Here is a 26,493-nt window from a genome sequence, read left to right on the forward strand (position 1 = left end):
GCCCCTCAGACACCTCTTTCCTCCCTCTTATGCCACCCAAGCGGCGAGGGATGACCATCTACCCTCGAGGTGCACGAGCCCAGGGCCTGGCTGGCAAACTGCCACAAGGACGACCACAGGCCCTTCCACTGCGGGGACATCGCAGCCTTCCTTGCAGCAGGTGTGTTTTGAGGGACTCCCCCAGGCTGTCCCCAAAGGGGACACCACCACAGGTGGTGGTGGCTAGGGACAGCAGAGCTGAAGCACTATAAACCACCTTACACAATTATTACAGGATCAATTTAATGAACACACACTTGCCAGAAGTTAACTTTTCCACTACAGGTCCTCGCTTTTGTTGCCCTTTATCGTTTCTGTGTACTGTTTACATGTTTATATATTTAAGGTCACTGGCTTAGCGGCATGCATTGCAGGTCTAACATTCTGAGAAAAGCCATTTATGTCTCGACGTGGCTGTCTACTAGAATTTTAGATATCCAACAACTTCAATTTGAAAGAAGTCTTATAAGGAAACCTCCAACTATTACACCTAGAAGACCTCAAGTTAGCCTGGCCAACAGGTCTCACCACACCTTTAAGGGAACGGGAAGTCAAAGAGCAACTGTCAGAGTACAAGCTGTAGTTGGAAATTATTTTGTTTACTGCAAAAGCTAAGCAAGAAAGAACAAAACGCAGCAGTGATCTCAAATAGTTAATTCCTGTAGTCAATAAACTGGCCAAGGAACCAATTATACCAGAAACTCTAACACTGATTAAAGGTGCAGAAAAAGTGCTGGAATTCTTCTGTCGTTCGCAACAACTGTGAAAGAGGAGAAAAATTAATAATCCCATCTCACTCCGACTGATCCAGCTAACTGGATCATTCTAGCTTTAGAAAAAGTAGCTTTTATCCTTCTCAGCTCAAAATACTTAGGGGATAACATTCACAGCACGCTCACAGCATATGAAGCAATCAACTGCTTTTGTGGGCAACTAATCACTGATGCAAACCAGATGTAAAACATCTGATGGTCAGAAAACCTGTTGAGATTTTTCACAATGCTGCAAACATTACTTCACTATAAGGCAAGACGAAAGTAAGTGAGCAATGTTTGACAGGCACAATATGTGTTTTTATTACCTCATGGGGTTTTGTGGTTCTGTGCCACAGACATGACTTTCTGCTGACAATACCCTAGAATTTTTCAAAGGCAGTAATTTTTCAAAAACTGGGCAAAAAGAAAAAGGCCCCAAAACTGTGCAGCTGTGCAATTTGGTTATTAATAGATGTTCGACTTTGCAGCTACCACTAACCTTTCTACTAGGTGGTGTAACACACAGATATCTAGTTAAACTTGCAGTGGTGGCTCTCAACTTGTATTTAGCTTTGTTTCAGACCTCTAGAAAAATCCTGTGTACCAGAAAACCTGCCTGCTTTTCCCAGCCTGCTTTTACCTGCATTACCAAAAATCCCATCTTTCTTATGCTGTTACATTTTCATGATACTACCGCTATCTTTCAGGAAGACATTTATTTTCCAAACAGCCAATCATTAATTTATTCTCATTCCATTCTTTATTGGAGGAAGGTAGCGAGAGCCCTATTGATGAGTCAGGACACTACAATTTTGATTCTCAACAGCTGAGAGATGATCTTGCATGGCAGAGGACAGGTTTAATTTAAACAGTGTCTCATTTTCTCCTGTGGGCTTATGCTTAGGAACAGTTTATCTAACAACACTGGTCAGTTCAACATGTGAACACATATTTACCTTAGTTTTTTTTCCTGTTCTTTACATCCCACATTCACAGAGATGCAAAATTAACTGCCGGAAATCCAGAAAATAAACAGTTACCTGCATAGGTACTACATACTCACACTATTTAGCCAGTTCAAGCTAACGAACTATTTTCAGCATATGAAGGGCACAGCCCATATTTAAACTGTGTAAGCTTCTTTTAATCCATTTAGAGACAACTGTCCCTTGACAGATCATCACATATCCTTTTATAATTAAAGAATGCCTGCAAGTTAGCATCATAAACCCTGCATGTCAGAGAAATGTGTTTTCCAAAGGAAAGCAACAGGTGTGGGGCATATTCTGTATTTGAAAAACAAAAGTGTAAATAGAGACAAGTAACATCACTTGTGGCACCCAAACAATGAGATGAGTGTTTATGAAGGAAAAAATGACACAGATTACACAGTGGACCGACGTAGGATGGACTTGAGCATCATTGGGTCAGGTAAGCTGCCTGTATATTACCAGATTTTGAGCTACAGGGAACCCATAGTAGAGAGAACAGTGGAAATTACCCATTTTTCCCATTCTTAACATTGGGATAACAGGAGCAAGATTAAGTCATTTTTCAAAAGAAGACTTTAAATAAATGCCATTAAGCATGTCACACATTCCAGATAATATATCAAATACAAAGCCCCACATTTTCTGAAAAAGGGGACAAAAGTTTCACTCTCAAATATATATACACACTATTCAAATCCACAGGTAAGAAGAGTCATATTCTAAGAAATGTTTCAACTTTCCAAAATGCAAGCTTTTCTACTTATCTAGACTTGGCCAGGAGCGCAGGAAGCACCACTGCTCATGCATGACTGCTGAGCAACTGCCAAATCCCAAGGCTACTTCAGATTCTGGGAAGTAAACCAACAGGGCTTTAGAAACTTTTTGATCAGAAAACTTTTGGACCTGGGTCAGACGGCTATTCTTCAAGCTCGCTGTCTTCCTGGCAGTCTCATTAAACTATTGAATTCAATGGACATTTGACTTAACACTAGCATTGGAGACTCAACAGCAGCAGCAAGAAAGTTTTGCCTAACATTTGCAGAGTCATCATTTTCTTGACTTTCTGATATCTTTCTACTGACACTTTTCTTTGCATAACTAGTACAGGGAAGGAAAAACAAAAACAAAAAAACAACAAAACATTGATCAGTGTCCCAAAGCACTACAAACACAGTCATAACAGCCTCAAGAAGTTTTTAATCAGGCTGTAAATTGGTGACGCAGTCAAAATCAGGTCTGTGCAGCTGTATTCCTTAGGAAATTACAGTGGACACGACGCACATCAAACTTCCAAAGTGAAGCTCCTTACACAGAAGCGCAGGCTTCCCCTGCATTTCCTAGATTGAGACCTTGACAGCTTTGCTCTTGGTGTCCTTTATATGACATAACTTTCTACAGCTGAATTGGAGGCTGCTGGAGGCTTCCTCTAATAAAAACCCCGAGGGGAAAGCAAGACCAGACAGCATGATGACAACCGTGATGACAAGACTGGTTTCCATCACAGTGAAAGAATTTCTTCAACTTTATGTTCCAGTCCTCAAACACTCACTGGCATGAAACACGTCTCAGCAACAGGCACAGAATAACATTAGCCGTTACTACCAATAATTTTAATAGCTACACACTGGCATGCTAGAAGACGCTAGAGCACCCCCAAGATTCTTGTCTCCATTTTGCTACTGGTTTGTTATGGCATAATGATTAAGTCACCTTTGATTTTCTCATATTTATCTTTAATTAATCATCCTACTTTTAATGCTTTTAACTTAAAAAGTAACAAGTACAAAACAAATACCTCTGGCTATACAAAGAAATATAAAATGAAGCAATTTGTAGGAAAACAAACACACTAAGAAAGTGATTAATTAATCCACCTCTGTTGTCTCAGTCATATGACAAATTTGGTGTCCTTTACACATCCAATAACATTATGTATTTCTTAACAAAAACATATCATCCCAAGACACTAAAAAGATTTTGTCAATTCAGAGCTGATGCCTCTCAACCTTGGGTTCAATCACTTGGGGAGGAGATCTTTGAGTATTCCATACCCTCATACCACATAAAAACCTGTCCAGTTGCTGGATTAAGTTGTTGGTACATACAATTTAAAGGGTCTTGTTTTTTCAGTCAAGCAGATGTGGCAACTCTTTCAGACTGCCCATACAGGCTAGGCTTGCTCTAACTCAATGACTGTAGCTAGCATAGAAACAGAGTGAGCAAAATTTGAGAAGTATTTTATTACCTGCCAAGAGAGGAGCAATTCTTCTAAGAAAAAAATAATAATTCTTCCATATCTAAACTTATTACCTCTTTTAACAAATGCCTTGCAGAGCCTAGATTACTGACTCCATGGAAATGGCCAGAGAGTTGTCCTAAGATATGGAGACAGACAGCTTATGTGGAGACAGACACATCCAAGTGTCCTGCCCTTTAATACTCTCACCTACTCCCTTGTAAACTGGCTCAATATTTGGCCAGGCATTTTTTCCCTTTTGGAGTAATGAGCAGCCAAACACAGTATTCAAAGAACAGTAATCAAGCTGAAATACAGCATTAGGTATTTCTATAGCAGCACTGTGTTTTTTGTGGATACGGCTAAAGCTTGTGAGGAGGTAGCACTGCAACATAGTAGGCACGATACACACAAACACTACACAATTTTGTTACAGTGATGTTTGTTTTCAGACACCAGAGCAAAGATCCTCAGGGCAAGATAGATGTCTATGAGTCTGCTTATACCTTCCACTCCCTTGACAGAATATAATCAAGGACTGATTTCCTCAAATGCATGCATCCCAAATAATTCTCTGTATCCTCAAAAAAAGTATACAGATATACCCATGAGTAATATTTGGACCAGATGAATACACGTATTCTGGGGCATGGAGGAGTTTTAACAGCTGCATTGTTCTAATGCAGCTGTTCAGTTACTGGCATGCATTGTGAAGCACTTTCGATTACTGCATGTTTAATCTATATATAAATGCATTATTTTGCCACTCAAAAGTTTGGCATTTAGATAGTATCTGCAAGGCTTCAAAACTGAAGTCTGCCTGTGATGCCCCAGCTGGCTATTTCAAAGCGTGCCAACAGAATTAAAATGTCACTAAAGATCATGCCACTCTCTGAGGTATCTGTGTTATTTTAAGAAGTGAAGATAAACTGTGGCCAACTTCACATTGTTTCCTTAAATCTTTCACTTAATAACTACAGACAGAGCTTAAAATAAAAGTGCAAGGTCAACGGCACCACAATTTACATGCTAGCTAACGAGCCCCTGAACTTTCAAAAAGGTATTGGATAGGTGGCACAGGTCAAACCAGAAATGGGTAGAAAAGTTTTACCTGAGATTGTGAATGGCAAATCACCACCAGCCATACAGGAGAACCTCCACACTCCTTCAAAGGTATCAGCAAGAAAATCTGTTATTATGGAGCAGAGTTGGGGGGAACATTTAAATTATTTACCTGAAATACAAGAGCTCTAAAAGCATTGGCTCACTGACTGCAGAAAATATTCATTATGAACAGTTGTACACTAATTCAATCCGGCAAATTATTGTTATATGGATGCTGTTTTACTAAAAGATGCTGTCCTGTTAAGCCATGGCAAGGAGTGCAATTCCAAAGTCTACTACTTGAAGGCATTTTTTCAGGGGAAAAGAAGTCATGGGTCTCAGCTGCTTCCTACAACAGTTTTTAGGCATGCATTTGACTTGGAGGTAGGAAATACCTGATGTGAAACACTGGTCTCCACACTGTAAATTGCACTTCTTGGGTGATCTCTTTGGACAAAGATGAAAAACTCAACTGTCCAGACATCTTTTCTTAGTAACGCATTTATGTTAAGTGGACTGGGGACCAGTATTATTTTTCTTGGGGAAACTGCTATCTCCAAGAAGAAACATCCACAAACAAGGAGGAAAATACGTTACTGACCTCAAGACCACCTAAGGAACCTGAAGGTGCACAAGTCAATGGGACCTGATGAGATGCATCCACGGGTCTTGAGGCAAGTGGTGGATGAAGTGACTAAGCCACTACCCATCATATTTGAGAAGCTGTGGCAGATCCAGGGAAGTTCCTGCTGACTGGAAAAGGGGAAATGTAACCCCCATGTTTAAAATGGGAAAAAAAGACCAGGGGAACTACAGGCCAGTCTCACCTGTGCCTGGCAAGATCATGGAGTCGATCCTCCTGGGAACTGTGCTAAGGCACATGGAAAATAAGGAGGTGATTGGTGACAGCCAACATGCCCTTGACTAAGGGCAAATTGCACCTGACAAATTTGGTGGCCTTCTACGACAGGGTTACAGCGTTGGTGGATAAGGGAAGAGTAATGGACGTCATCTACCTGGACTTGTGCAAAGCATTTGACGCCATGTTACATCCTTGTGTCTAAATTGGAGAGACATAGATTTGATGGATAGACCACTTGGTGGATAAGGAATTGGCTGGATGGTCGCACTCAAAGAGTTGCTGTCAATGGCTCGATGTCTGAGTGGAGACCAGTGATGAGTGGCGTTCCTCAGGGGTTGGTATTGGGACCAGCACTGTTTAACATCTTTGTCGATGACATGGACAGTGGGATTGAGTGCACCTCAGAAAGTTTGCTGACAACACCAAGCTGTGCGGTGCAGTTGACATGCTGGAGGGAAGGGATGCCATCCAGAGGGATCTTGACAGGCTTGAGAGGTGGGCCTGTGTGAACCTCATGAAGCTCACCTGTTGGAGTGAGTCCAGAGGAGGGCCACAAAGATGACCAGGGGGGCTGGAGCACCTCCCCTATGAGGACAGGCTGAGAGAATTGGGGTTGTTCAGCCTGGAGAAGAGAAGCCTCTGGGGAGACCTTATAGGGGCCTTCTAGTTCTTAAAGGGGGCATACAGGAAAGCTGGGGAGGGACTCTTTTACAGGGAGTATAGTGATATAGTGATAGGCTGACGGGTAACAGTTTTAAACTGAAAGAGGGTAGATTTAGATTAGATATTAGGAAAAAAATTCTTTACAGTGAGGGTGGTGAGACACTGGAACAGGTTGCCCAGAGAATTTGTGGATGCCCCATCCCTGGAAGTGTTCAAGGCCAGGTTCGATGGGGCTTTGAGCAACCTGGCCTAGTGGAAGGGGGTTGGAACTAGATGATTGTTAAGGTCCCTTTCAACTCAAACCATTCTATGAGTCTATGACCTGTAGAAGGCTTAAGATTTCTGCAGTCTCATGCAAAAATGAGAAAGCATTTCTTCACAGTCCTGAAAAAATATTCTGTGTAGTTACACAAAGCTTGGGTTGGGTACCATGGTTTGGAAACTAATAAAGTAGTGCTGGCCACCTTCTAGTCCCCATACGTGATATCCCATTGTCTTCACTCCAGCAGCCACATGCACAAAGACTGATTTTTAGAGAGGTCTCACCAGGCTGGTCCTTGCCTACCCAAGCCTTTCCTACGCGCTTGACCAGCCCTAGAGGTGCAGAGAGTTTGAAATGATTGTGACTACTACAAGAACTCCCTAATCCCAAAGACTTCCACATCTACCATCACAGAAATCCAATCATCTTCTGGGTTCTGCCCATTTCTGCCAGTTTCTGCCCATTTCTACTAGTTTTCCCTTTTCTCTCTCTGCCTGACCATTAGCAATCTACAGTGACCTAAAGCAGGGAATTGTATTAGACCATTAATGGCATATACTATATCTTCACTTCCACATTTTTACCTAAATGGCTAGCAGTGAAGTCTAACATCCTCTTTAGGAAGAGAAATTTAAAAACAAAACCAAAACTAAAAAAAAAAAAAAGAAAAAGAAAACAACCAACAGCCAAACAACAACAGCAACAACAAAAAAGCCACTCAAATGGACAGACAGACAGAAAAAGAAAAATGCTGAAAATGTCAAGAGGTAACTTAACAATTTGGTGACTCATCATGAGACAAGTCTTCCGTGGTGTTTAAAAGAACCCACAAAACCAAACAGCAGGAACATGGTGCATCATGAGAAGGATCAGATGAATTCTTAGCATTTTTTAAGAACAAAATCACTTCAGCGAATTATACAATGAATAGGGTAGCGAAGAGTAAATATCTACTGTTTGCAATTACTCCAGCTCACCCCCAATGCTTTCTTCTGGCCTCACCCACAGCGTGCACCTATTCATGACACCTCATCTTAACAAGGAGACATTCTCTGGTGCTAATGTATTAAGGGAAAAAAAGGAAAAAACCCCACCCCAGCCAAGAAAAATATCCATGATCAAAATTAAAGGTGTAGCTTTAAAGTAAAAAATTTGCCATAAAAATTAAATCCTCAGACAAAGCTACATAGCAAGCTACAACCTTCTCTGTTTCTCTTGCAAAGAAAGAAAAGGAAAACAAAAGGAATAGCTTTACAGTGTCCCTTATTCAGTTCGTGATCAAAGATGTGCTGTCTGCTAATTACTGGCTTATGGCAGAAACAGTTCAGGTCCAGCCCTGCAAGGTATTATGTTTCTCCAGGAAGGCTGCTAAATGCCTCAAGCTCCATTATCTTTAATAGCAGATGAAGTCCTTCTCATTAAACAAAGAACCCTTTTTTCTCCACATCAAGAGAAAATCAAAACTTTGTTACTGTATTTAGTCCAAAATGAATTTGTTATTTCTGGTATACAAATAAAGAAACACATATAAATTAGGAATCCATCCTCCCTACCAAGAGAAATCTACCAGATTATACCACTTTATGATCCCATGAAATGTAGTTCTGATTTCTCCAACCTTTTTTTTCCTCCCTTTGAAATGATCAAACATTGAACTGATACATGATTAATTTTAGCACTGGCATGCTACCTCCACTCACCTCTGTGCATTCTGCACAACCGAATCTGTAAGCAGTATTTGTTCTTTACTGTTTGTAACAACTACATTCTGTGCCACTACAATACGTAACAGCTAATGTAAGTAAGGATCATTTGGGTTTGTTTAAAAAAAAAAAAAAAAGTGACCCATCGATCTTATTCATTAGTTTAAGATATTAGTTCTGAAATTTACCTGGATCCTAAAAAAAAAACTCTAGCAGCTTTTCACAAAAGTGACTAGGAACTGCAGGAAGCAATTTTCACTTACATAAGACATCTAATTCTCTTCTCCCCAGTCCCATTTCCTGCCAAAATACCTTCTATATGATAACTGAGATTAAATATTGATTTTTTTCTGATTTTTTTTTAATGACAGTGCAATTTCAGTTGTGCTGAAACTTGATTTTGTCCCAACTTCCATGTAAGCCCAAAATATCCATGTTCACACTACTGTGCCACCTTAGTCTAGCAGCCCTGCCACAAGGTTAACTTCAGTCTGTCCTTGTTCCCACTCACTCAAATTGCAGTAGGCACTTTCTGCTCCAGGAAAGCTCCCTTCAGCCAAGTTAAGAGATAAAAAAATTCCCACAACCATATTCTCTTCATAATTAAGTTATTCAACATTGCTCCTTTGTAGGCAGCTCCAAGAGATGAAACACAAATATCAGTCCCAGCATTTACTTAATCATCACATTAATGGGGTGGTCTCTTATGAGTTAACAAGACTTTGTGGAAAATGACTGACTTGTCAAGCCATCACCTTCCTTCCAAAACTTGGAAAGGAGATCACTAGCAACTCTTTTGGCCAAGGGACTCCAAGACCACTATTGACAGCAGGCGCACTTATAAATTTCAGCACTTAAGAGGCCTTGAATGGAAAATATTACACTTTTTTGTAGTTGCAATAACTGTTATACATTATACTAAGCCCAGTACGTGTATTTTAGTGACTCCATGTGTCACTGAAACTTATAGTCTGCTCATGTGGAGTGGCTTTGTATGTAAAGGAAAAATAATCTGTTAGGAATCAAGAAGCATTAGTTATCTCTGAAGTCACTGTGCTCATTAAAACTTTGGCTTCCTAAACTCTGTAATACATTTTAAGAATGTATTCTACGTTCCATTTTTCACATAGAAGCTTAGTAGTTAGAAAGGATACTATATCGTCAACAGACTTAACTACCCTGGGTTTGGTCATTTTCCCTCCAAAAGACATTAAACAAGTGTTAAAAGTCCCCTCTGCCGAAGCTCATGTTATTTCCATAACTCATTCCCTTCTAACAAGATGTTCTCTCTTGTACAGCAGTGATCAGTCACAGCTTAAATGCAAACAACAGACTAGACCAAAAAAGGAAGCCCCCCAGAACAATTGCCACTCAGAAAACCCATTTAATTGCCTGCTGAAGACTTTATTCCAAACAGAAAGCAACATGAAATACCAGCTTTACAACAGTCTCACCTGCTGACATAAATTCTCTATGAAGTTTGTGTGTGTCTCAGACAATGGCTTATAACCTCTCAAATTTGACTTATTTTTTTATTATTTTGAAGATTTTGTGCTCAGCCACGCCCACATAAAATAGCCTATCAGACCTTCATGGGGGTTTTTGTTTGGTTTGGTATAGGTTTAAGTAGTATTTTAATTGTATCTTGGTAAGAATTAGAAATGTTAGAAGATTAAAGCTTGCCAAAACTGTGGGGGAAAATACTCAACAGACATTATAACCTTAAAAGTTATAAGGCACTAAGAGGAACAATGAAGATCCCAAAATATGAAAGCATGTAAGTTTGTTGTGAATTTAAATGTAAGAGAGATTGAACTCATTTGCAAATTTCATTTTAACAGACAGACTCCACTCAGCTTACACAGTCCACAAGAATGCTGGAAAAAAGCTAAAGCCTAAACTTGTGCCAATATTTTTTTATGCACCAAACACTTTGTTAGCATCAAGTGCAATTAAGCCTGAACTGAGAAAATAAGCAAGAATAAGAATCATTTACTCAGTTTATAAGAGAAGTAGATGCCATTAAGTAAAAATAAATAAATCACTAAATAAATCCAGGTTCAGTTCTGGTTCAAGTGGGCACAACTCCCCCCCACTGTAGCTACGTGAGTTCTGTTTTAAACATCTAACACATGTAAGCAAACTTGCCCAAATTTTTTAAGTGGGCAAATTACTACCCAAAGTGTTCTTGAGATATTGGCAATAACTTTTTTTTTCCCATTTCATCCCTATACATTTATTGCTACTGGTTTTGTTTTTAAACTCTCGTAGATCAGAAGCAAAGGCAAGTCTTAGGCATCTTACGCTTCTGCAGAAGAGATGGTCATTCAGCGACATGAGCCAACACTAACATCTCTGTGCTGACGATGTGCCACATCATTTTCACTGTTTTTCTTTTCCTTCTTCTGCTAAAAGTTACACTATCTTTCCTTAAAGCCTGCCTTATTCTTTGAGACATAACATTCTGACAATTGTTTCCCTCCTTCTCTGCCCTCCTCTGCTGTCATCTTTATAATCTATATATAGATACCCACTTCTCATAGCTCCCCAAAATTGGCAGCATCAAACACTTCCCTTGTATTGACTAGCTGCCTCAGGGTTGGGGAGAACAAGGACCTGACATCTCCAGCTGCAGCCTGTGGCGTCAGATCATGTGCAAGACAGAGGAGGATTGTGGAGCAAACACCAAACAAATGCAGGAGGTTAAAAGGGCAGTTCAAAACCTTTATAAAGTTGAGGTAGGGTCTTTCAAACTTCCTTACTCATCACAGGAAGGAAGGGAAATTTTTCTTTCCAAGCACTTTTTGGGCAGAGGCTCAAACACAGAAGGGCTCCACCAGAAGCACCATGAGGTCAGGAGGAAGCATGTCCTCTAGGGCTCTGCCCCAGCTGGGAACTAAAGTCCTTTCAAGACTAGAAATTGCTGCATCTCTGTGAATGAAAGAATGTGCACATCAGCAACTGCAAAGACAAAGTGGTTTGGTTGTTTTTTTTCTTGGTAGAAATAAGGATTCAGCTGTGACTAAACTGAAGCATCAGATGAATCCTCGAGACTTCCTATCTCAAGTCTTGAACCACAAAGTTGACAAAGGCTCAGATCTGGTGCAGATCCTGCCAAAAGTGGAAAAGATACGTAGAAGTGGGTGAAGAAATTTGACGATTTCTTTCTGAACAACTCACCATGCATTAGGTGAAAGTGGGGATACACTGTGCGCAACGCTGGAGGAAAGTGCCATTAAAAAAAAATCAATGTGAGAAAATACTTTCCATCTGCACACAGCACAAACACTTTGATGTTGTTAGCCTGTCTGGCATGAGAATCATGCTGATAGATATATCAAACAACGCCCATAAGACCCCAATTTAATTATTAGTTACAAGTGTTTATGATAATCAAACCCACATCTCTTGTGTAAGCACCCAGGTTTTCACCATGCAGGGCTTACAAAGGCATAATTTACTTCTCACCCCCCTTCCTCTGCTGAATCATCAGATACCAGCCACAACGGGTCTAGATACCAGACTAACAGGTTCACTGATCTAATTCACTCCTCTAAGACAAAGCCGTCCCTACAGTTTTTCAATTCTCTTATTTTTCAGGCTTAGTATTCAGACCAGAACACGTCCACTGAAACACATCCTATTCAGTGTCAGGCCAAAACACGTCCCATTGGAACATGTGAGGCAGTGGTGGGGATGTAAAAATCAATATATACACAGGTCTTTGTTATACAACCACCAGGAAAAGCTGGATTTTACTTCTAATATTGAACTAACAGCAGCATTAAAAGATGAAACTCTCAGGTCTATTTTACAGGGCAGTGTTTTGCACCAGAGCATCCAAGAATACATCTTTCTTACCATTTTATTTTGTAGTGGGAAACTTCTCATTGGGAGGTGAAACATGTATGCAATCCAAAACCTAAATATTATTTAACAGTTCGAAGCAGATTTACGTCATCACCAAAATGTAAAAATAAGTGCAATGATCAATATTTGCCTACAGGGCTCTTAACAACAAGAGAATATTTGGGGGGAGGACACAGACACTTTAGTTCACAAGGAACTAAACAAAAATGATGGGAATAGTCATCACTGATTTAATGGTCATCATACTTTGTTTTTCTTAGTGTCTTCTACTGAAGTCCTCAGAGGCTCAGCAGCTATCAAGTAAGATCAGATTTGACTGTGTGAAAGGTAGATAAAGGTTATCTGCATAAGAAAAAGAGGAAACTTCTAGTTCTGGGAAATAAAACATTAAGGCCAAACCAAGTCTGCTGCAAATCCAGAAATGGAGTTAGAAATCATGAATTTAAAACCTACGTTTTACCACTAAATCAGTTCTGACAAATAAAATAACACCTAAAATATCAAGATCACTAATGGAAAACATTTTGCAAGTAATATAGCATCTTAAAAAAAGCTGTAATTAGCTGCTGCACACAGTAGGTAATATTACTAGAGAAACAAAAAAATGTTTTGCTACATTATGCTACAGTGCTTATGGAGTATCAGTGACTGTCACTGTGAACACCACGGAAGTCCATTAGAAAATAAGGAAATGAAAGCCAGAATTGCATCAAAGGCCTCCTGAAGAATAATACTCCATGGAGATCACTTCAAATGAAAACAAAATATAACAAAATCCTAAGAATATAACTTTTCTAATTGCTTGCTGTAACTCATTAAAGAAAAAACACCTACACTCCCCTCTGAGGATTATTTATAAATGGAAGGAAAACAGGAGCTTCCTGAAACACAGCTATGAACCTTTTCCTCAGAATAACTAAAAAGCAGGACTTAACCGGGAAATCACACTAAGAGCAAACAACATTGCAACTAAGAGCAAACAGCTTGCCTATCAGCCATCAAAATCTGAACTACTGAATGGCTCAATTTCTGCCTTTTTCTGAAACAATCCAAACCAAACCCAAAAAAGAATTCACCCCCATCCCCAAAAATAAAATAAACCACAACACACCTTTTAGCATCATCTGTGTGAGGAGAAGAGATAAGGAAAAACAAAAATCGCATGGAGCGAACTTCTACTGCCACTACAGGTCTTGAAAATGGTGGTGTAGCCCAAAGCACGTGGGACATGACAACTACAGAAAGGCCAATTTGGTATTGCGCCATTAGCTGAGACTAAATGCCTTCCCCTCATGTAGGAAGCTGGCACTTCTACCTATTAAATAGAAGCTTTGTTGCACATCATGTAGATATCAATAGTCAGCAAAATTAACTCCTGTGGTTTTCAAGAGTTTTTTTTTTTTAGATTTCCATAACGAAGATTAGCTTAGTTTTGTTCCTGTATTCCTAAAATACCTATATTTAATGTTTTGGAAATAAATCTGCTACTTAGAAGCATCTATGCTATTAAAGGTCACTTAGGAAGAGCTGCACTTCTTCGAAGTGGGGATGTTTGTACATGTATTGCATGTTCTGCTTCTACCCTTCAATAGCAATGAAAAGGCTTTTCAACACTGGGAATGTAAATCAACTTAAAAGACAATCAAACCTAACTTGAGGAGTCTGCAACCTGCAGATTACTGTTAGACAATGGTCAGACTCCTAGTTACACTACTTACCACTGCAATCAACGTAGACATATTTTCTGTATTAAATTTCAGCTTGCAAATGTTAGTCCTTGCTTACAGTAAAAGCACGTAAATCAAACCATGCAAAGTACATTAGGTGATTCCCTGATGCCCACAAAGGTACTCCCTCAACTCAGCTTTTTTGAATTCTGAAGGAGAAAGCTATTGGTACTGCAGAAAGTTATTTTAAATCACAAGCAGCAGTTTATCATTAACTTGGTTTTTACCCCCTAGGCAGAGCACTGCAAACTGGTCCTCACCTCACATACTGAGGCATAGTGGCCATCCAGCACATGCCAAGATCAAGATGACCTAATTAACAGATGTTTCCTACCAAGTACACTGTTTCAGGTAAAATATATTTGAATAAATCATCACTGTTTGTTCCTGTCTTTGCAGACAGATATCAATTGTGTCAGATCTCAGCTAGAATACAGATTAGTTTTAGTTTTAAATAGAACGAAAATAGGCTTCTGAACTACTGTACATCTAAACATCAAGCCAAAACTATTATCCTTCTAATGATCTGCTTGTGTAAAACCACTTTTGAAACTCATATAATCTTTTGCACTGTATATTTTTTGTTTTAGCAATTGAATCTTTGTTTTAAAAGAGTCTCACATCATTGTACATCAGAGTGGTTTAATCCCTAGAGTGGAACTATAACGGAAGGCAATTATTTTCATATCTACCTTAAATGTAGGAATTAAAGACTATAGTCCATATAATAACAATAGGTGATAAACATTTATTCTTTGGCTAGTCCCAACATATCTGAAAGATATGCATGGTTTCAGACCTTACAGCAAACATCTATAGGGTCAGCAAAATCACATTCATCACTTCTTAAAGAAAAAAAAAATTAAAAAAAACCCAAATCTTTACTTCCCTGTCTGAAAACAAGCAATATTTAAAAAAAAAAAAAAAAACCACAAAAAAACCCCAACAAATTACGAGACAAAGTTCAGAATTAGATTTTGCTTTATTTGTCAGATGTCTGTGCTATGCAACAACTTGTACAAAGCAAAGGCACAGACATTTCTCACTGGTTAAAGGAAAAAAAGCAAGACAACCAGTTAAGGCCCTTTAGTTACCACTTGATCTATTGCAAACAGATGGGAACTTCTGGGATCCAACACCTTCTCCCTCCATTTTCAGTGAGGGACTCTCAGATTACACAAGATTTGCAAACCTCCTCCCACAAGCACTTGCTACCCTTCAAATAGTGATGCCCCAACTCATTTCCCACCCAGCTACTTATAAGGCTCTGCTGATTATAACATCTGAGCTATCCTCCCAAGCAGCCTCTCAATTGACCAACCCTTATTCTGTCAAGGACTTGGACTGTGAGGGTAGGAATCCTGAAAATTTATCCCACATTGAAATTACAGGCTTCCAGCTTGCGAGAGGCAGTTACTTGATGGTGGCTTCCTTTAATTTCATACAAATTAAGGTGGAGTTCTGAAATACCCTCTTAATCTGACTGCCCTCATGTTCAGCCCACCATGATACAGTATGTAGACAAAACCCCAAAAGCATAATGGTAAATTTGCTTCAATTGCTGCAACTCAGAGGTGATATTTTGCATTCCCTGGGGCAAACAAACTAAAAATAAAATAAAAAAAAGAAACAACCACCCATTACATGTTTCTTTTTCAACCCTGACTGAATCAAATGTTCAATTCCAGGGCTGCTCCTTTGCTTAATTTTGTTTGCCTTTTTTTTTTTTCCTATGGTGGTATTAATGATAGGGGCACAGGGGAGGGGAATGTAACTGAAATCAAATTAAAAAAATGTCTTTAAACTTAAAGTTGAAGGAAACATTTTGACATTCAGTAAATACTGATCTACCTTTGGCACCTACTATTGTCCACTATCTATATTTACTACTGTATTTATGTTCCTATGCTACATACTGTATCAACGTCAAGAAACTGAACAGCCTTTACAGATCCTGATCTTCTGCAGCAATAAAGATCCCCAGGAAGGCTCTAAAGGTATGCAATTGTGAGGAAGGCTGCTACTGCTTAACTAGTCCTCACTCCCACCCATTTTCCTGGCAGATGAATAGGTATGATCCTGCAAACGTCACTGAACTCCGTTTTTACCCTGCAACCTTCCATTTTCACCCCAGCAACTCTCCTTTGAACTTCCAGGCAAGTCTTTAGTTTGTCAGGTTCACTTAGCTGCAGCATGTTTTGTGGTTCACCTAATTGCTAGCTGATGTGCAGCAAAGTGCTTTGCACAACAAAAGATTTTGAATTCCAGCTAGAAGCAAAAGCTGTACCCCTCCATTTATTTAGTTTGTGGGCAGGCTTTCCAAAGGCATAGCTTAGCTAGCAAAACCTGTTCAGCTGCTAAATTAGGGGCAAAAGCTTTCTACATTGCCACCAATTAAAAAAAGTGCATATACATATATACCAAGACACCTTTGTATGCAAAGAAGAACCCAGCATCGTTCATTAGCTATGAATTCTTTGGACAACATTTTACCCAACGCCACTTAATTTCAAAGTCAGAAAAAGCAGGAAGACTTAAGATGACTCAGGTGCTTGCACTGCAACGTACAGCATAAAAAGCCACACACAAACCCCTTTCAGCTTTAGAAAAGCTCCTGTTAAGATGCAAGGGCATGAGCCTGGAAGGCTTCAGGGCAGCTGTCACCCTGTGCCTGAGGCACACACCAGCAGCTGCAGCCTCAGATGTGGTCTGGGAAGGCACCAGCCCACACTTTGGGGAGAGAAGGAAGTCTTCAATAAGACACCACCAGCAGAGCCGAGAGAAAGGAGAAAACCGCCAGGCTCTAGACCAGCAACGCCTCACCTCCAAGTCCTGAAGCTGGTGTTTACAGAGCCCACAAGAATCTGAGGAGCCTGCACAGAGTTCACGGGGTTTACTTCAAAGAAACACCAGCTCAGAAACAGAGTCTGCAAATCTGCAGATTAAAAGCAGCTTTCTCAGCAGCACCCGGTTACTGTACATGACACGGCAGCATTGGTCCTGCAAGTCAGGTTACTTCCAGGCCCAAAGGTCAGGCTGACAAAAGCACTTGGCCATCTTCATGCCGCGAGGCACACAACCTCGGATCGCCTCCTCCTCAATGAGCTATATACTGAACATCTCTGTGGGCCGCCACCGAGCACAGCCGGCCGGGCAAGCCCCAGCTCCACATGGAGCTCCTCAGCCCCGTTCAGCAGCCCCGTGCCAGGGGGCAAACCCCAAAGTAGGCGTTAATCACCCAACACTCAGTTCTGACATCCCTGAAAGAAGAATTATGCAAGAATTAATATTACAGAAAAAAGGATTCCAGCAAAAAATTGTTTTCAGGTTTAGAAAAAATTACTCAGAAGTTGTAATGCTTTGAACCAATTCATTGCCTCTGTTCAACTGGCACAGGACAGTCAACCTCCTTCTACATGCTAAAAAAGCAAATGACTGAAGAAAAAAACTAGAGTCAAAATGCCTATGTAAGGGAAATGATGATGACTAGTAAACCAAAGTTGGAGGAAAATAAGACTTCCGAATGCATTCTTAACATAGCTTTCTTAAAGCACAGCCTTATATGGTTTATGGAAACAAAATATTCACCCCAAGGAACCCATGACTCATGAGTTTTAACCATCACTTAAAGCGAAGCCTGTATTGTTAACAGTTTGAAATCCTTTCTATACTTGTATTCTTCTGCTTGCTCCTCTTCTTTTATTTTTATTATCATAGCCTCCCCTGCCATTTGATTTAGCAGTTATACTATTTTCTCAACTTTCTGTAGAGCCAATTTTAACTTTTAAACTTTAGGACTTCAGATCCCCCTGTAACAGCAACTAAGGCTGGCTCTTGGGAACCCTGGTGTCATTCCCCGCACTGCTGCTTTTTATTTTTGAGAAATTAAACAGATTACAGCTAACCTACACTAGGGGAGTATTTCAACACCTGAGGAGCAAAGGACTCGAGTCTCTTAAAACCTGGTCTACATCGAGGTGCCTCATTTCTCCAACTTCAAAATGGGAACAAGAGCATCCATTTTGTCCATATAGTTTGTCAGAACACACATTCCTTACAGAGCAAAATGCTCTTCCTCCTGCGCATTTCCAAAGCAGAGCAGGACTCTCAACACAATAAATGGTAATATCATCATATTGTGTTCTAATAAAACCAAGACTGGGAACAATAAACATAGTAAGTAAAAAGCATACTGAGCTATTCTTACTGCAGAAAACCCTTTCTGAATTGGATAACTTGAAAAATGACCTTAGAAAATAGAAATCAAATGATCCATAACATTTTTTCCCTATTACCCCACCTTAAATCATGAGAATTTCAGCTGTTCTTAAGCTAGAAGTCTAGACTTCATGTTTCCTGAAAGAAAAACCAAAGAGATGAGGGAGAACGGAATGATGAAGATTCATACTCATGCAGGCAGTTAAAGTAAGTGTCATTTTTTTTAACACTTGAGTTCACCAACTGCAGAACCCAGCCTTAAGGCTCATCTGAATTTTGGCTCTGAGTCCTGTCAACATGGACATCAAACACACCCAGCAGACCCTAGCCTCACCTGTGACACTTGGGCAACCCTGTGCTTTTAAAACGTTTAGGGGGAAAAAAAAAAATATCACAAGAAAACAAACAAAAAAACCAAAACCCAAAAAACAAACGCAGAAACCACAGCTGTCACTGAAATTCATCTGTTGCTTCGTAACACCCATGTTCATTTGTGAAAATCCATTAAGTCATCCACTGAAGAGCTGGAAGGAGAACTGTAACTGCTCACTGCCGACCTACTGTACCCAAAAATATTTCTGAAGCACTGCAATATAGTGAGAGAGGCAAACAATCCTGAGAATCCTCCTTTCACTCCCAAGCCGAGCAATCCCAATGCCTTTTGTCCTAAATGTCTAAATTCATAGTGAGAGGTGAAAGAAATTCCTTTACAAAGCACACTATAGCTGTGCAGATCTGGTTTACAAAATATAGAGGTAAGGAAGTTTTACATCATAAAAAACCAAAAAAAATCCCAAAACAACAACAACAAAACCCCCACACAACTTTCCAGGCTTTTCTATATTATTTTTATCCTTGTATTGCTCACTGACACTTTTTTCCAGAATTTTCATGAGTATCATGATCTCATGCAACAGTAGAAATATACAATTCTTCATCTTTCTCACTTCCAAAGAATCATTAAGGCAGAAGCCTGGAGAAACAGTCCCCAAAAATAATATTTAAAAAATAGGTGGTGGCTCTTAGCTGTTCAGCAACTTACAGGTTTATTTATGGAAATCCATGCTAAGTTACTGAACTTGAAAATATATCCAAAAAGCAAGCATCTGGTTTCCATCTGTCCTCATGGGAACAAGGAAAGGGCTTTAACTGAAAATAAAATATTGGGGTGCAAAAGAGCAAGATCTCAGGGAGGGAGGGACACATGCAAAGAAAGAGTCCCTGTGGAAAAAAACAACCAACCAACCACCACCCAAACTATCAAGAAGCTAAAACTGCAGGTTACAAAATGAAAAAGAAAAACACACCCCATATTTTTGAGCCATAGCTAATACAATAAATGAGTAAATAACATACCAAAATTAGAATTTTATTTCACAATTTAAAAAAATATAACCTTCATACTAAACAGCGAGACTTGTTTACAGAACTAATTAATTTTAAAGACATATACCTGAATAGGCACCTACTTGTGTACATGGCTGGCAAGCACAATTTTATCCATCTGTATTTAAGCAATCTCCAAGCAAAGTGGACTTGCAATTGTGACAGCTGCAATTCCAGTTTCTTTCAGGGACAGTGAACAATTCCATATTTAAAAAACCAAGCTGCGATATGGCCTTACACAGGAAAAAGGGGAGCTTTTATTTTCCCCTTCAAATATTTTGCCAACATTCATTTACAAGTCACAAAACATCTAAATTGGTTTTCCACAAGAGGTATGTGCACATCTGCCTCCATAAATATACTGCTTTAAACCTGTAAGTAAAGTTTTTGAAGACATTGCTTTAAATATCCCTTCCAACCTCCCAGACAAGCTACTTCTTGCCCCTTATTTTGTTTCTCTTATTTTTTCCACTTTGCACATAAAGAATAGAGGAAGTCAAGTGAAAACCTGATCAGCAGTACAAAAGCATATCAAGTTAGAATATTTATAATAAGGAAGCTGGTCTTAAAGAATTTAATCTCTCGCCTTTGTCACGTAGACTCACGAAGTTTCCTTTGCAGCTTTTAAAGGGCAAGCTGTCACCGTGCCCTGGCCACCGTGCAAACTCGGATGCTGGAGCCCATCAACCTCAGGTGGTACCCACTCAGGTTCACTGGCCTACTAATCCCTAGAGTGTACCACTGCTTTTCTACCAACTATCATTTTGATCCTCACAACACACAAAAAAAGCCCCTAAAAAGCCAGAGCAAGACCCTTTTTCTTTTTCAAATAACTACCGATTATTTTGGTTAGTCCCTGCCTAGCAAACAACACAGCCAGACCCATCTCTGACATGCTGTGAGGCTGGTGGAATGTATACCCAGCAATTTTTGCCCATATTGCCATTATCTTTACATTACACTTAAGGCTGCACCACTATACTAATTTTCACACATGCCACATGAATCTGTGTCAAATTATAACTGATCAAGAGTAACACAGGCATCCACAGATGAGTGCACAGTACTTCTTACAATTTATCGTGAATAAAGGCAACTCAGTGCTACCACCAAAACCCTACCAAATTGAACTCACAAAATATATTCTGGTTCCTACAACTAATTTGATGAAACTGAGTTCTTTCACATCTTTCATAAAACATCACATGGACATGCTCAGTGCAAAAGCCATTAGCTCAAGCCATAATGCTTTTCCAATCCTCTTGGACCTTAAAGTGACACCACTAACCAACTTATCATTCTGTTCCTTTAAAGCACCAGCAAACTAGGGCAGCATCTAAGAATTTATACACTCTTTCAAGACTAACCTCAACATTCTTGCATTGTAGTTCAAACTATCAGTAGCCTATGGGAATGTTGATAAAAGCTCAGAAGTGTAAACCCCCCTCAAGATAAAAGCAGTAAGAGCAAAATAAGTTATGTCTTAGATTTTCCTATCTATGGCACCAACTCATATTTTGAAGGCCAACATTGTTTCACATTGACAGCATCTCTTTAATCTTGCATGTGAACAATAACAGTTCAAAATATTTTATTTAGTTTGGTTTTGTTTTGGGAGAAGAGGCAGGAACAGAAGAATATAATTATGGAGATCCCTCAATATTAAAATGGCTTATCATGCCACTCGGTTTATACTCTCAAGTTGTCCTTCCCATGGGCAGCCAGCATCTGCAGTCAGCGTGAGCCAGTCTGACTCCAAGAAGCACTTTCATCTAGGCTATAAAGAACGAATAAACAACTGAAGCAAATCTCCTGCTAAACAGCAATCAGAGCAAGGAGGTTTTCACAGACAGAGCAGCCGGGAGAGCACTGTCCACAGCTTTGGTTTCATGGGATCTGGGCAGAATTCGAAACAGCTGAGACCCTGGGACTGCTGACCAGCACAGCGACAAGAGAGGACATCTGTCCCACTCCCAGATGCTGGGACAGAGGCTATTCCTTTGATCTCTGCTAGTCTGATCCTAACTTAGCCTTCAGCTGTCAGGTAGCCGATGCTGGTGAGTCAGATGCTACACTGGGTAGGAAGGGTGAGAACAGGAGGGGACCGAGCTAACTTATGATTAATTCAATTTTCAAACCACTCATCCTCGCACCCAACCAGAAGCAGCCTCAGACAAGTTATTGCCTGACTGAGACACATCTGCTATTCCTTTCCTATATCTGATATTAACCCTGCCCATCAATTTATGGTGACGGGAGAAAGTGGGCCAACCCCCCACACTCCCAGCTGCCTGCTGCAGTGACTCAGTGGGCTCCTGGAAAGTGCATTTCCAAACAACCTGCCTGCCTCATTGGGAGACAGAAAAGCAAGCGACACACTAGGTATACCAGCTCATCAGAAGAATCACACATTGTAACACCTCTGATTCATCAAGAAACTTCTAATGCCACCTTTACAAGTTTCACTCGAGAAGATGCCCTAGGCATGAACCACGCCACAAGATACTCCTTTCCTCAGAGGCTCAACAAAGGGAATCCCTTATTAAGGGTTGCTAAGAACCAAAGTACAGAAGGACAACAGGAAGAACAAGAAACAAGAAGGGCTGAACTGTAGCCTCTTAGAAAAGACAGCACTCCCACAACCATTCAACTACACATCACTTAAGGCCAGGAACAAGCACCACCACCCTGGGAGAGCTAGATGTTTGTCAGACCTACAACCACATCATCTCTTTTATTCTTATACTGATGAACTCTGAGAAGTGGTCCTTTCGTTAAGGGCAGGATAATTTGCCAGAAAAGGTAGTAACTGGTGAAGAGATACTGTTACAGGCCTCAACTCACACTCATGAAGGAACTTTGCACTGCTGAAGGCAGGCACGAACAGAAATCACAGGGTGCAACTGCTGTTGTTTTCTTTGATAACAAGAAAAGATGGTTCTCATTATGTGATGACTTCAGAGGCCAATCCTCCTCCAGAATGCTCACTCGCTTCATTAAATAAAAATATCAGTCTTCTAATAAAAGCCAGTATTTAACCCTGGGAGACTTTTCAGAGCTTGAAGGAATTTCTTGCTTGTGCTGCTGCTCTTCCTGCTTCAGTTCCAATAACCTGCACATGAGCATCCTGCTCTCTTCTTCCAACCCCACCCAAAACACAGTCCCAGGCTAACAGAGGTATGCTGACATTCAATAAACTGTATGTTCTGAGAATGAGACTGGACCAAGCTGTAAGTTCTATAGTAGACACTGCAATTAGCAAAGGGAGGCTGCTACTTTGTGAAACAGTAGTATCGTTTCAGGAAACATCTCTCCATGACCCTGAGCTGCAGTATTTTCATCCATGTAACTTGGGGGTTAACTGTTGAAATCCATCATTCTGTTTGTCAATAAAAATAATGATGTAGACTTTGACCCAAAAAAGAAGTGCCCCTAGTCAGTCAGGGAAGGGAAAAAGAGCCTGGGTAAGACCTGTTTTTAATTAAACAAGTGTTAACAAAACTGAAGCTCAAAAGGAAAAGGAACTAGACTTCATTTAATGTAGAGCAGGTGACAGAAGGTTGGAAAAGGTCTTTGTCAGCTCACATAATTAACATCTAATAAGTTTTCTAAAATGCTATAAATCAAAACACATTTCAGGCTACAGCAGTGTATCTTTCAATCATGGCCACTTAACTTTACGCACTTTGCCAAACCACTTACATGTTTTTATCCTCCCAAAACAATCATGATTAATTCTCTTTTTTAAAAAAAAAGAAAAAGGTATCTTACCTTTGCAGAGTCATGTTCAAATTGCCTGTACATGCCTTGATCTTGTTTTGTGCTTCTAGATGAGTCATCCCGTCCGTGCTTATCCCATCAATGGTAAGAACCACATCACCTATCCCCACATGTGCTCGGGCTGCCTTGCCACCGTCATTAAGCTGAAATATCACAAGAATGGTAAATGAAAAACTTGGATGTTTATGTATATATTCTCTGAACACAGGGCCACAATATCTTATTCACAGTGCTGTTTCATAGAAAGAAAAAAAAAAATTATCTTTTCTCCTTTGTGAGTATGTGCCTGTGAAAGTTGCTGCACTATCTTTCCGATTAAACAGTATTTATAGGTTCTTGTTCTTATTTCACTTGAATGACAGGAAAAGTATTGCACAGTATTGCCTATTTTTCAAAATCAAACTCCACTTTGCTGGCTGGAAGCTGTGCACATTCACCAAGAGACACAAGCAGGGGTAGGCACACACAGTTTCCTGGATGCCAAGTTCCAGCCTCTTCTCTCATCATATATGAAACTTTTCTCACAAGAGCAGAGAGGAAACCAGCTTTTTCCATTCCAGATTTTCCATCTAAACAATCTCTTCAAAGTTTGCGTGTTTGACAATGACTGGTCACATGCGTGGAAGACTTCATTAATAGCGAAGCTGACTCCTCCCCAGCTGCAACTAATAGAAAGTCAAAAGTTCAACACCACAGACAGCCAGTTGCAGGACTTTGTTTTGCCTTTCTCTCAGTAGGTTTATAGCCCCCAGTGACCCGCAATATATTCAGACTAGAATAAGAAAGGCCTCTTGAGCAGTCTGCCTCTTTGATCAAGGTCACTGCTGAAGTTCAGCTCAACTGCCTTTGGTCCACTTGAATGAAACAGTCTTGCAACAGAAACCGTTGTAAAGTTCACATTATTGACCCCATTTGAACAATAAATTAAACTTTTCATCTCATGCCACTGAATTTCAGCTAGCTTCATTCCCAAGAACAGAAATAGAAATAAAGCAACACATGGCAAGATCTACGCACTGATTTATATCCCTGGTCCTCAACCTGCTAATCATTTTATAGCTGGCTGCAAAGAGCAGTCCTGGGTGGTGCAAATTCCCTCTTTGTTTCCAGATGTATTTCCTGTCTTACAGCAGAAAAGTTGTAGCTGCTTGTGCTGTGCATACAAAACCTCACAGCTCTTTCCTCTGTCTGCAAGCCTAAGTCTGTTCCTTGAAGAAATTGCTACGTTTTTAGGGCGGTGCTGCAAACGAAGCATTACAGTGCTGCTGTAATGAAGAATTACTTCATTTTTATTTCCAAAAGTAGAGTTCACCTTGGGCCACAATTGTGCTCTAGCAAGTGACTTCTCAAAGGGAGACGGAAGGAAGGCTTTCACCTCTGTTGGTTTTTGACTGCCTCTGGTTTAGTTCATTCAGTAGAGACCAAGAAGTTTTGGTTCCTTGTGGTTCCTTCTGACAATGACCAACCACAAAGTACAGTCACCAATCTCCACACCATTCATTTCTCCAACAGGAGAAGTGAGGCTGGATCTTGACAACTGCCTATGGCAAAGGGGTAGTACTACATGAAATACTAAGGACTCAGTCTTTGCATTTGTGTATGAACAGTCACTTGTTGGTAAACCTGTGGAAAGTGTCCCATCAGCCTACCTAATGTGGTTAAGGCTTTCCTAAAACTTAAGAGACTATAATACATGACAGCTGCGACACATGTATTGGATGGCATCTGAAGACAAATACTTTAACTGAGGAAAAAGTATGACCTAATACTGCAAGACAAATGCAAATGCAATACTCCAAAAATGTATCGTTTGACAACATATAGACAAAAAGCAGGAAATGTCACATTCAGTGGATCACAGCAGGCATTTTTCAACAGCAGTCTACATCCCACAGACATTTGCAGTAGCAATCTTTAGCAACTAAAAACAATAGCCAAAAATTCAAACAAAACCAGAAAACCCCTTCCATTTGGTGTTAATCCTATGCTAACAAATACATTATTCTGGTGAAAGGGGAGGCCCGAGATGTAGGAAGGCTCGTCGTTTCTTCAGATTCAAAATAGTGGGCAGTCCCTCAGCACTACGGGTCAACATAGCAATTTTACCCAGAGTTGAAACCAAGGCATGCTAACAAGGGAAAGTTAGCAGAGCAAGTCCCATGCAAGGAAGACAAGTAGAAGACAAAGGAAAAAGGAGATGCACTGATTTCAGAAAAACTTTTTGACTTGCTAAATTCATAAGAATTACAACTTGTATAGTGCATCCTCTTACAAAAGCCTTCAACAACAAAGCCAAAATTCCTCCAAAATTTGGTGTTCATACACAAATTCTGAGCTAAGAGACCCAGTTACTATAAAACACAGATAAGGGAACCCCACAAGCATATAGAAAGCTATGACCAACATAGCTATTTATAGGGAAGCTCCTAAAACCTTTGGGTGAGGGGTGGAACCTGCCATAAACAGATCCCTAAACCGATACGTTACAGCATGCTGACATTTGTCAGCAAGGTCTGGAAAAGGGAAAGGAACGTAAGGGCGCTAAAAGCTAAAGGTCAAATGGATCGCTGTGCTTTGTTATTGGACTCCCCAAGTGAATAAAATCTAGCTTTCTCTGAACGTACGCAAATGCACGTGATGCTCATACATTGTAATCTGTGATAAAAAAAGCAACCCCCACACATTCAGCAGTGAGACTTCAAAAGCAGGCTTCAGGCTAACTGTTCTCATGGAGGGGTGGGGGGGCCTTACCATCCATGGAAGTGTAAAATAAAATAAATTAATAAATTTAAACAAACAAACAAACAAAAACTTTTTTGTTTGATTCTGGTGATGAACACACAACAACCCACAACTAATCACCTGACTTCCAAGAGGTCACTCTTAAACTGTTGCC

The 26,493-nt window shown here is 40.1% G+C and overlaps 1 protein-coding gene across 19 annotated transcripts in view; it reads right to left on the minus strand.

Moving 5' to 3' along the window:
• The window catches only part of PDLIM5 (PDZ and LIM domain 5), a 134,035-nt gene that overhangs the window by 67,536 nt on the left and 40,006 nt on the right, over positions 1-26,493 (minus strand). For all 19 annotated transcript variants that reach the window (XM_069784339.1, XM_069784331.1, XM_069784325.1 and 16 more), the window contains exon 3: positions 23,589-23,740. In XM_069784339.1, the coding sequence (XP_069640440.1) occupies positions 23,589-23,740 (152 nt within the window). The remainder of the gene's footprint in view (positions 1-23,588; positions 23,741-26,493) is intronic.

Source organism: Haliaeetus albicilla, chromosome 1, assembly GCF_947461875.1.
Source record: "Haliaeetus albicilla chromosome 1, bHalAlb1.1, whole genome shotgun sequence".
In the NCBI taxonomy this organism is placed as follows: domain Eukaryota; kingdom Metazoa; phylum Chordata; class Aves; order Accipitriformes; family Accipitridae; genus Haliaeetus; species Haliaeetus albicilla.